Source organism: Panthera leo, chromosome E1 (genome assembly GCF_018350215.1).
Source record: "Panthera leo isolate Ple1 chromosome E1, P.leo_Ple1_pat1.1, whole genome shotgun sequence".
Lineage (NCBI taxonomy): Eukaryota > Metazoa > Chordata > Mammalia > Carnivora > Felidae > Panthera > Panthera leo.
Genome location: NC_056692.1, coordinates 35660700 through 35673103, shown reverse-complemented (window position 1 = coordinate 35673103; position 12404 = coordinate 35660700). Strand labels below are relative to the sequence as shown.

Sequence of the window (12404 nt, the reverse complement as noted above, 5' to 3'; positions counted from 1 at the left end):
ACCCGCTCCCCACCGCACCCCTCCTGGTCCCTTCCCTGAGTGTTCCTGCCTAAGGCCACCAATGACTTCCATGTTGCTACCTCCAGTGGGTGTTTAAAATTGAAAAAAGATTTTTTTTTAATGTTTGTTTATTTTTGAGAGAGAGAGAGAGAGAGAGAGAGACAGAGCATGAGTGGGGAAGGAGCAGAGAGAGAGGGAGACACAGAATCAGTAGCAGACTCCAGGCTACGAGCTGTCAGCACAGAGCCTGACTCGGGGCTCAAACTCATGAACTGTGAGATCATGGCTTGATCTGAAGCCAGGCGCCCCCTCCCCCACCCCAGGGGGCATTTTAAAATTCTTTCTTATTCAACAGCATTTGACACTTTTAACTCTTTCGTGTTGGTACTCTTGACTTTGATTTTCTTCCTCCTCTCTCTCGCCACGTCTCCTGCGTGACTTACCCTCCTTTACCGGCGGCCTCCGTCCCCAGCCCCCTTCTCTCCTCACTCTGTACTCTTCCTTGGATCCAGCACACCCAGGGCTTCAGTTCCACCCATAGACCAGTATCTCCAGAACCTTCTCTCCGGTCCCCATCTCCCCTCTGGGTGCTGGGTTCATACATTCAACAGCCTCCATGTGGATTTCTCAAGGCATCTCATGATCAACAAGGAAGAGGAAATCAATGATCCTATTTCCCTCGAGCCTGTTTATCTTCCCATCCGCCTCTATCTTGGCGAATCCAGCCTGCTCACCTCTTCATCTCTACTCTGTCCGACGCCATCATCGGGTTCTGCCAAACCTGCCCTCTAAATCTCGGATCGTCTAAGTCCGCCGCCTCCCTGTGCACGTTCTGTCAGCTCTTGCCTTCCACCGTCCCCACTGCCAGCATTAACTTTTCTGTACTCTCGCCAGGCATCTTATTAAAATGAAATCTTGTCACCCCCTTCCGCTTAAGACTCTCCCACGACTGCCCACCGTTCTCAATTAAGGGCCTAAATCCTAAATGTGACCTGGGGAAGGTCCTCCCTGCTCTGGCATCTTAACTCACTGCCACACTTGTCCACGCTCCGGCCCCCCCAGCCTTCCGTGCTCCCGCAGCACATCGAGCTCCCTCCCGACTCAGGGCTTGATGTGTGCCGCTTCTTCGTGCCTTCGGTGCGGAATGTTGCCTCTCCCACCTCACCAGGCTCCAGCGCTCCATCCTTTGGCTTTCGCTTCAAAAGCTGCTTTGGGAAGCCTTCTGGATCTCTCAGATTAATTCCCCACTCACAGGCTCTCACGGTGCCCCACACGTTTCTTTCACAGCGCTCGGCATAGTTTGACAGCACGTTATCTGTGAGACTAGTAAGGACACTCTTTCCTCAGAGACTCTAAGCTCCACGGAGGGCAGGGAGCAGTTTGTGTAACCCACTGTCCACCCCTAGAAACCAGCGCAGTCCCTGGCACATCGTATGCCGAATGTATAAATGAATTACTGGCAAAGAAAACAGAAGAAAATTCATTCTTAAAGGCCAAACCAAGGCAAGGTTCTTAAACTTAGGTCACTGTGGAAAACCCTGGGGATCACCCATTGGTATGCTGACCGTTCTCAAAGGCCTTTTTCTCTCTTTAGCTTTGTTTGTTCAGACGTAATGGGGACAGGAAGGATCTTCAGTGGAGATCGCATCCCCTTGAATGATGGAAGATTATAAGAGATAATGTTGTCAGGGGACATGCCTATTTTTCATTAGTGTTTCAGTAAAATACTTACAATACTGACAAGAGGTAGAAAAAAAATGTTTATTTACCCAGAGAAATTCAAATGTGGCATATGACTATGGGTCCATGTATTAATGTCAATCTATCTATAGATTTTTTTTTAAGTTTATTTATTCTGAGAGAGAGAGAGAGACAGACAGACAGACAGCATGAGCAGGGGAGGGGCGGAGAGAAAGAACCACAAGCAGGCTCCGCGCTGCCAGTGTAGAGCTCAACGAGGGGCTCAAACCCACGAACCAGAGGTCATGACCTGAGTTGAAGTCGAATGTTTAACCGACTGAGCCACCCAGGCGCCCCCTACCTATAGATTTCTTAACGACATGGGTTGGAACTGCGTGGGTCCCCTCATATGCAGATCTTTTTTTGATACAGTGCATTATATTTTCTCTTCCTTTAAAAAAAATTTTTAGTGTTTATTTTTGAAGGAGAGAGAGACAAGAGTGTGAGCGGGGGAGGGGCAGAGAGAGAGGGAGACACGGAATCGGAAGCAGGCTCCAGGCTCTGAGCTGTCAGCACAGAGCCCCACGCGGGGCTCAAACTCACAAACCGCGAGATCATGACCGGAGCTGAAGTCGGACGCTCAACTGACTGAGCCACCCAGGCGCCCCTATATTTTCTCTTATGATTTTCCTAATAATATTCTTTGCCCAAGCTTACTTTATTGTAAGAATACAGTATATAATACACATAGAAAACATGCTAATCAACTGTTGATGTTATTGGTAAGGCTTCTAGGCAACAGTAGGATATTAATCATTAAGTTTTGGGGGAGTCAAAAGTTATATGCAAGATTCTGACTACTACACAGGGTGCCTCTACATCCCTTGTTGTTCAAGGGTCAACCGCACTTCATTTTGCCATGAAGCGAAATGCCATTAAAGCATTTTCCAGTGCTATGGGGTACCAGGAAATGACGGGCCACACTGGAAACCACACCAGTGGTGGTGTGCTGGAGCTGGTTCACACTGGCTCTCTAGGGCCAACCGTTGCATGTTCAGGAATTTTGAGACCTGGTTGTAAAAGAGCCAATTAACAATTAAGTTATACTAACGTGCAGTTAACAGCAAAGGTGACACTCAAAATTCATCTCTTCCTAGCTCTTTCGTGCTTTACCATGGCCTACGCTCTTGAGGTTCTAGACGTCCACCATATCTACACGGCGGAAATACGAGGCAGCGGTGAACTGCGTGCTTTCCAGCTCCGCGTCCGGTAACGTCACCTCGGACGTTTGAAATGGGCCACGGTGGGAGTCTTTAGGCCATGGAAACTGGCAAAGCTACCACGACATGTTGGGGAACCGAATGTTGTAACTTTGGTAAGCTCACCACTGAACCAAACTACTGGCTCCTTAAAACATCTGAAAGGTCTAGGGCGTGTGAAGCAAACTTTTACTTGCAAGACGGATACGTGGAAAAAGCATCGCAACGTATGTGTGTCTAAATTTAGGAAACCATCCTCCAAATTGCGTAAGGGCTGAAGGTGATTGTTTTCTTCTTCAACTTAAAACTGCAGTTATTCTGCATACATCTTATTACAAATATCAGTTACTAAAGTGTCATTTTATGGAACAACCTGTACACCGTGACTTCAAGACAAAAATAAACGTGTTGACTAAATTGAGACGGAAGTTCTTAAGAGTGGGTGGGAGAGATTCCTCTTCTCTCTCCCTGCCAAACTTCTGCAAAGAGGAGCTTATACTCATTCTATATTTGCTTACCTTCGCATCAGTCTTGGCTTCTGCCTCCTGCCTCCACCATTTGACAGAAGCTGCTCTAAGGTGACCAAAGGACTTCCTTACCGCCCAATTCTAGTCTGCTGTTCAGTCCTCAATGTCATGACCTCTCTGCGTTGTTTCTGAGGGCCCCTCCCCTGCCTCCTCCAGTAGACGGAGCGTCCTCCACCCCAACCCTAGCCCAGCACAAGGTTTGGCACCTTCCAGGTGCCCGGCCCTTGTTTGCTGAATCACTGGCCTGAGTGTTCATCCCTGGGACCTTGGACGTGACTGTTCTTTACTTGGCTGGATGCCTGTTTGCTCAGACATCAAGAGAGTAAACCACGTGGGGGGCCCTTTTTTCCCTTTGGTTTGTCAAGAGCTCACCTGTAAGGGTTTAAGAAAGCCACCGCTCTCCCCGTTTCCACTGGGCCTTATGAGCAGGTGTGTGTGCCCTTCACTGCCAGGCAGACTCTTGGATTTCCATTTCCTCTTTGGGCCCTGGGCCTAAGCCCCAAAGCTACTCCTTTGCCTTCTGTTGTTTCTTGGCTCAGAGTCAGGTTGAGTGACCTTGAGGAAGTCACATTATCACCTCTGCAAGCTATACGATTGGGATGAAGGGGAACCGTGCAAGACAAGCTGGCAAGTGCTCAAAACTCCTGCGAGATCTGTAAACCGTGGGTCCCGATGCCACGTTGCCGTACTTGAGTTGTGCATATTTTATCTTCATAACGTGTTCCCCCTAGAGTTGATCCCCTTCAACTCCTTAATCATTTCTGTTGCTCGTGCTGAATTCCCTCAAGTCTAAAATTCTTTTCTCCTAGAGCTGCAGGAGTCGGAACCAAACAGCATCCCAGATGCCACTTTCCACTCCCAACATTACGGGATTTACAGAGGGGGAGTGATCATCTTGCTAATGGCTTAGCGGCATAAAGATCCCATCAGTCAACAACATTCAAGTTTCCGCTCTCATCTGGAGGTCAAAGCTTCTGGTTCTCCCAGCTCATTATCCCGAACACTGATCTTCCTCCATTGGCTTTCTCGCTCACTGCCTCCGTGAGGTGTCCCCCTGTTGGGTCAAAGGCCCCCACGTGGTGCGGTCACCTCTGAAATTAAAAGGGGGAACACACCTCCACCTTATGCAAACGCGTACACGGAGAGCAGCCCAACGATCCTCACCTGAATGTCAGATTAGTCAGCAGGCCATTAGAAATGAATCTAAATGATGTAGGGCAGAGTTCGGCGAGAAGTCATGAGATAAAGGAAACACACGGGGCCCAGGCTGATTAAAAAGATAATTGGTTGTGGAAAATAAGGTTGGGTTCCAGCCAAGACTTTGTCTTTGACGAAGATAAACCGACGGATCCAGTACAGTCGTGTTGGGGGATTCAGCTGCTGTGCTTTTGGAGGAGTCGAGGAGCTGGAACAAAGCAACAGTTTCAAAGTGCGGCCCCGACTCCCCCTCTGTTTGTTTTTCTGCTCATAAACATACAAGCTGTTTCCTTTCATCTGTACAGGCTCACACAAGACGGAGAACCCACAATAGGTTTCAATCAGATTTACAAATGGATGTGCAGGATGGGGAAGCCAGAGAGATCTTTTGGCCTAAGAAAAGGTCTCCATGTCCCCGGCTAGAATTAACAAAACAAACAACAACAACAACAAAGAGGAGTCTCTCTACGGACCTGAAAGGCCAGCCGACTTACCAGTGACAAAGAAAAGAGAGGCCTCTCTTACCTGAATTGTTAAAACCCATAAAGGTGTTGGAGAGGCCCCACAGCAACACACAGAGGTTTCATCTCCGCAGAGGGAATGGGAAAATTTTCCACCGATGGCGAGATACGGGGGGGGGGGGGGCTGACAACAGGGAGGAGGAGGGGAGGTGGGGGGCGATGCCAGATACTCGATTTGGGCCTGAAACCATAACTCCAAAGGTTCTGTGAAACTACTTGCCTGAAATATTGTTTTGATAAATAAGCCTATACCCTTGTGGAATTGAAATCTCCAACTGTTCCACTGGCACGGACATCTCTGCGGTGACAGCACATGCCCCAGATTGTGGAGTTAACTTGAATTAAATTTCAGATGTGGGGGAGCTAAGGGAGGGGGGTGGCGGCAGTGGGAGGTTTATGAACAGTATGCTGGGGCTCTGATGTTGTCATAACCAGATGGCTTCAACTGTATCAGTTAAACAAAAACAAACACGTCCAGAAATAATATCATAAGGACAGAAGCGCTGAGCAGCCTCACCTGTACCCGAAATCCTAACAGCTGTGTACCCACAGTAAAGCCCACATTGGAAATTCCAAGGATATTGGGAAATCCCAAAGAGACCTTTGTCCTGACAGAAGCTCGGTGCCGGGACTGCCTCCTCCCCGAGGACATATTCCCTGAACCACTGGCCCCCAGCCCCCCGGCTTTCTACGAACCAGGAGGAAAGCAAATCTGAAACCGGGCCGGTCCTCCTGGACTCTCTGAAGAACAGGCCGGCAGAGGCCTCTTTCTAGAGCTTTGCCTTCGCTTTTCCCTAAGAAGGAAGCTTTCACTCAGATCTCGTACCTAAACTTTTCAGAAATGGAACTTCCTCCGGTTACTTACATAAGCTCTTGAGGGCACTACATCAGAAGAATTGTCGCTCATGCCAAGACACGCTCTGAGGCATGTCACTTGACTTCCCTGGGGGTCCACTCCTCTTTGCTATAGAACGGGGAGGTGCTATCATCACGTGGCGGTTGGGAAGTGAAATGCTGTACGTGAAGGTTCAGCGAGAACAGGAGAGCTGAGCGAGTGCAGTGGCCCGAGAGGCCATGTGGGTAGAGGTATGCTGGACCCCTGGGCCCGTGCGCCGACCCGGAAAGTGAGGATGAGGCGGCACAGGGCAGCGGCCACAACACGGAGAACTGGGCACTGCCTCACGTGACGCTCAGGAGGAAGCTGAGTCGTACAACGGAGTGGCTTCTAACAAGCAGATCCTGTGCTCGGTTATACCGATACCAGAGCAAAGCCAGTCCACTCTCGGACTGGCAAGGTCAGTGGAGACTGGGACACCTGCAAGGGCCAAAGTCACTGGAGGGAAAGGGAGGGTGGGATATGTTGAGTCTCCCGTCTAAGGTCAAACAGCACACACCTCGGCCACATGGCCAATGCATTTTCCAGAGAATCCCACCGTCCTGGCCTGTCCGACACTGCTGTCAGAAAGGCAGAGGAGCCCCGGAGCGTTCTTGTGAGCGCACTGGGAATTCAGGCATTAACTCTTCTGGAAACACATCAAGGCAGTGACAGAACCAGTCAGCGATAATAACTTCCCTTTATTTCATCTCCACGTTCGTGTCCCCTTGATCTTTTTAGAATTACCCAGGAGAAGGGAGACTGGGACTCAGGTGTTAGAACACGTAGGGCGTAGCCCCCTCCCATTACTTGCCTCGGCAGAGGTGGGAGCCTGATCCCTCATTAGGAGGTGGACTGTGGGACAGATACTCAAGACGGACAAGACACCAGGAGATGCCGGGAGCTCAGAGAGGAAGCTCGAGATCAGGGAGACACGACAAATCCCCATCGACGGACATTTCAAATATCATCTCTGCAAGTTAAGGATCAAACGAGGAGGCCTTCGAAATCCCTTACTGAACTCAGACCCACGAAACCAGCCAGGTGAGTGGAACAAAAGACCAGAGATACCACACAGTACAAAATAGTAATTATTTATATTTTCAAAAAGAAAAAAATTAACATTTGGAAGTTGTCCCCTGTAGGAAAGGGGTGAAGTGGAAGGGACGGGACTGGCTCCTCTGCAGGTGGCAAGTCAGGTGCAAACAGCTGAGCAATCTGGGCTGGGATTCTTGTCACACGGCATTAATAATAAAATCTCCTTTTCTCTTCTTTTTGTTCTGTTTTTGTTTTGTGTTTTGTTTTTTTAGAAAAGGGGGGGAGGAGGGAGGAGAAATAAAATCAGAGAAAAAGGCCAAAAAACATTTTCCACAATATCTAAAAACCGAGAACCACGGTTCTTGTCAAGACAGTAGGAATTCTGGATGAATTGTTTTTTCCAGTTTTCAACACCAATAAAGGTTTTTTGCAAAAGCCACCACATCAGACACTCATCTTCCAGCTCAGATAACCTCCTTCCCCTTTCGCCTTCACTTGTTTTTCATGAAAGGATAAAAGGATGTATTCCGTTCTTGCAAACAGTAAGTGCTAACAACAAGAGGGCTCTGCTGATACTCGCACGGTGGTGAAGAGCTTTCACAAACATCCGAGTTTCCACACAGTTGGATGGACTACGATTTCTCTCAACATAAATACTACTTGGGATCCACAAACTGATTTTTGAGAAATTCTGCAAAGATCCTTTCTTCTTGCCTTTTCTTTTCCCTTCTCTTAAAACTAAATGTCTTTTTTTTTTTTTTCTTTTTTTTTTGTTTTTTTCCTTTTTGCTCCAGGCACCTGACGATTTGTTCTGCTCAGTCAGATGCAGACAGGTTTCTCCGAAGTGCCACCGACGGGACGTCCTCAGGGTCGGCGCCTAAACTGAATCCCCACAGTGTCAAACTCGGCCGGGCCAAAGGGAACACAGTGACGCAGCAACAGGGTTTTCATTAGGTTGGACAGCCCCAGGCCCCGGGCCCTTCCCTCCCCCCGTTTCCCCCAAGGTTACTTAGTGCTGTTTTAAAAGTCTGGGGGCCACGATGCAGTCTTTCGCCCCCGCAACAGAGTAAAACCTCCACAGATCGCGCTGTCTACCTGGTGGCCACCGGCAGCAACAGCGGCTGCTGCTTCAGGAAAATAAACGGAGTCTCACAACAGGCAGGATCTTAGGACTGCTTCAGGCGCTTGCGTGGGGGTCCCAGAAAAGGGCACTGTGCCGAAGCCAGAGAGCGGTACGCCTCAGCCACCAAGTGGGGATGTGACACCACCATCGACTTCCACCCAGAGGTCTCCAGGACATCCGAAGCGTGACTAGGAGGAACGTGGAGAGACGGGTTACCAAAGGCACGAGAGCAAGAGGGAGCAAACAGCCACCTGGGCGGTCTAACTTCCCGGCGGCCACCGCAAAGGCTGTCTCTGCCGAACGTTTAGGCAGAACCCTTAACGTACGCTGAGTTCGTCAGACAGCGGGCCGACGGGTGACCGGGCTGTGGCTGCTGAGACTCTGAAATCCTGGGTTTTGAGCCCCTCTGCTCTCAGATACAAAAGGTGAGATGTTCCTCAGGCTCTTCTCTGCTTTATCAATGCTCTTGAGACTGACTGGTGACGCTGCTAATACAGAGAAAGAGCAAGGACTCTCTCCGTCAGGCAGCTCTGAGCTTCTGAGCTTCCGTGTGGCTCTGCCGTTTTCTAGTCCCTGACCACAGAGCAGATCACGGCCTGGGGCCTGATGGCTCAAAAAGGAGGGGATCATAACCACACTCTACGGACTGGTTAACATCTAAAAAGCACCACGCCAAGTGTCCAGCACAGAGCGAGCGGTCCCTAGAAGGAACATTTAAGGGTCTCTTCTCTCCCACTTTTGCCACGATTGGTCAACTCCTTTGAAACAATCTTATAAACAGACTTAGTGGAAGCGGATTCCTGTTTTGGGGCATTTTCTGTGCCGAGTAACGTTCACTCGTCTACCCGGCAACCTCTTAGACCCGCCCGAGCCCAGAACTGCTGCTTGTGAGGGTTTTTTAAGGCCTGCTTCCCCTCTTTGGGTTTTCCCTAACTTTTGTTCTCCAACGGGGAGAGAGCCAGGACATGCCCCACTGAGAATTACTGCAGAAAGTAATACGGCCAGGTCGCTTATCGTTCGGGTGAAGGAACAGATGTACTGGAGCGAACACTTCTTTCTCCAAACGGTATTTAACAACCTCAACTACTGATTACCCCTTCCCGTTTGTCCCCATTCCACAGTCAACTGTTGGATGCACTTTACTAACTCCTACAAAACATACTTGGGTTCTCCCAGAGATCTACATGCCCTCTATTCAAGCCTTGAGTGTGCAGCGAGGACACTGCTGTTTGGGGGACACAGCTTTTCCAGGCCAGCAACTTATCGTTTTCATCATTTCCCATCACCGCGAGGAAGTAAGATGCCTCAGTCACCGATCGCATTAGCCCCGGGAGAGCAAAACCATCTTCCAAACTGTCAAGCTGAAGGGAAAGATGAAAACCCTCTACTTACTATTAAAAGGGGTTAATGAAGCTACTTGCCCGTTTTCCTCACTAATTCAAAGTCTTTCTCGTCTCTCTAGCTACCCCAACTATCTTGAAAGAACATCTTTGAAGATGCCAACTCACTAGTTGATGAAATCCACTGCCTGAGTTTTCAACTGATCCGCGCTGTGGAGGTCAGCCAGGATGAGAATTTCTGCGGCGTTCTCCACGGAGAGGTTACTGCAGAGGGCATCCTCACACATGACCTTCAAACGCTCCAGGGCATACTGTAAAACACAAGCGCCGCGGCCGTCAGAGCGGGAAGGGCTCCGGCGGCCGCTACTGAAGCCGTTTTCTTCAGCTGTACCATCATGGATTCCTGAACAAAACCGCACGGCCCGTGAGAAGGCTACTACTGCAATTAGAAAACATAACCATGCCCCCAAGGCTGGAATGAAGACAGCTGAAATAATGTGCCTGGCTGCCATTCAAGTCCTCAAGTCTGCCTATTAGAAAGATGGCAATTACAGAGCAGACCCCCAACCTCAAGTTCACCCTGCCCCAAGTAGGATGCAAGTGTTCCTTAGACCACCACCACCCACCCTCCCTTACCACGAGGCATAAAACTCTGCTTCAGGCCAACAGGACATCACGTTTGGCATTTCTGCCATCCTTTATTCGGAGCCAAACTAGGGCGAGGCACAGCCCTTTCTAGGCGGGCACTGTCACCAGCCCGGCAGGGAAGCCCAACGGGCCCATGAGGCTGTGAAAAGGAGCCCTGCGGTGACTTTCAGCAGCATCGGCACCACTAGTTGGGCCTCGATGAGGGTCAACCCAAGGCCTCCTTTGAAAGAGAAAGGGATAAATGGGTCCTCTTCACTGGGGCTGAAGTTAAGATTCTCAGGGCAGAAGGACGAAGTAACAGAGACCCTGGATCCTGTTCCGATCTAAAAGCTTCCTATTTTCCAGAGTAAAGGGTATAAATGTCCCGGAAGTGAAGGTCTAGGTTAACACTGGGCACATCTGACCTAGCTGATCTGTTCTGATGCCGCTGGACTACGTGCTCTCAAATAGGAGATTATGAACATAACTACGGAACTTCAGCAGCGAGGAGGAAGGGATAAAAGGAGGCACAAAACAAAGTGTAGTTAATCAGTTCGCAGGAGAACGGTTTGCTTTACGGGCAGCCACAGTCTCCGTATAGGTCCCACCTTGAGGACCTCAGAACGCAATGACACAACACTCCTTGAGGCCGAGTCATGGCAGTCAGACCAAGACAATTTCATTTTTACGAATCCTGGGTGAGGAGGCATATCTGTTGGCACTGTGATCTCCTGCAGCCAAAAGAGAGTTTTATTGGTTTTGGTGCAGCTTTAATTTTTTACATTTGAGTAACTGGAAAACAGTTTCCATGGAAAACAGGAATGACACCAGACAAGCAAGAAATGAGGTGGCCGTTTTTGTTTTAAAAGGCTGCAAAAGGTCGAGTAGATGGTTCAGTCTTTAAACAGTGCCGCACAGAACATTCCTCTTACCCTTTCTCGATGCCTTCTTTTAAAAAGGACTTTTACCGTGAACAATTCTGATCCCTGCTGCATAATTAGACAAAAGTAGCCATTCTTGTCCCTTAAGGGACAAAGTTTTTTTTTTTTTTTTTTTTTCTTAATTATGCTTCTGAAAAACCTGCCTAATGGTTGTACTTACCCAAGAGATCGAAATTGTGTCTCCCAGGCCTGGCCGACGTGTTTTGTTTTGTTTTTGGTCTAATTACACATGTCCCCAGGAGACTGGAAAGGCTCAGAAGAAGCTGTTTCAGCCTCTTGGGTAAATTCTAGATGTTTAGATCCTTCCATGAAGGATTTCTTATTCTGTTTTCCTGAAGCTCACAACAAGGTGTAAAGGTAAAAATATTTTAAAATAAGCTTGGAGTAGAGACTGTCTAATGGGAAATTCTGAATGGAATTTGAAAATGCACCTTCGCTTAACTTCTCATTCACAAATTTAAAGCACTGCTGCGATTCAATTACTTTATCTTTTAAAACTGTAAGTTAACGGCACTGTACTGAAAATACCGTCCACAGAAGGTCAATTCAGGCTGATCCCCGCGCTCCGTGCGCTCACAGGGGCTTCCCTGGTCGGCTCTCTGGCCGAGGAGCAGGAATGGACGCCCCAGGAATGCCGCAGATGTCAAACCCTGGCTCTGAGAATATCCACCGCTGAGCCTTGGTATTTCCGTCTAAAAAGTGGGCCTTTTGATACTACTCGTCCTTACGGGAGCTAGAAGACGAGAGGGATAAACAACCTGGTGCGTGTAAACTTCACCGAAAATCAGAGGGCGGGTGAGGCGCAATCATTATAAACTCATGTTTATAAAAAGCTGTGTCTTCTGCTTCCCCAGAGTTCACAGTGTGTATTTATTGCCTCCACTGAAAGCAAGATTCCTGTGGTCAGAGCTGAGCTGGCTAGACTGGGAGGGCATGGCATGTTCACAGTGCTTAACTGTATTAATAAAATCTCGAAAAGGTGATAAGAAGGATACAGCTATTATTCAATCGTTTTCATCAGTAGCACCGATGGGGTTTACATGCCTCATCCTCTACAAACACTCCGAAGAGCTGATCAATAAAGATAAAGCTTCCAGTGTAAAAACAAGTACTTCCTCTGTTCCCAAGGTGCAAAGCAAGGTGGAAGGAGACTATTCCTGTGGGCCAATCCCGGGAAGGCTCTAGTGCCCTTCGGTCTGAGCCAGCTTTGCCCTCGGATGGGTGCTGCAGCATTGTGGCAGGAAGCGGCAGCACTTCCGGCAGGGAACCGTCCTTCT

At 48.9% G+C, this 12404-nt stretch overlaps 1 protein-coding gene across 4 annotated transcripts in view; it reads right to left on the bottom strand.

Annotated features, from left to right (window-relative positions):
- Positions 1-7136: 7136 nt before the first annotated feature.
- The window catches only part of LOC122205838 (speckle type BTB/POZ protein), a 67131-nt gene continuing 61863 nt past the window's right edge, over positions 7137-12404 (bottom strand). For all 4 annotated transcript variants that reach the window (XM_042914436.1, XM_042914439.1, XM_042914437.1 and 1 more), the window contains 2 exons: positions 9728-9870; positions 7137-8407 (listed from right to left, as the gene is read on the bottom strand). In XM_042914436.1, coding sequence (XP_042770370.1) covers positions 8263-8407; positions 9728-9870 — 288 coding nt within the window. In that variant the 3' untranslated portion in view covers positions 7137-8262. The remainder of the gene's footprint in view (positions 8408-9727; positions 9871-12404) is intronic.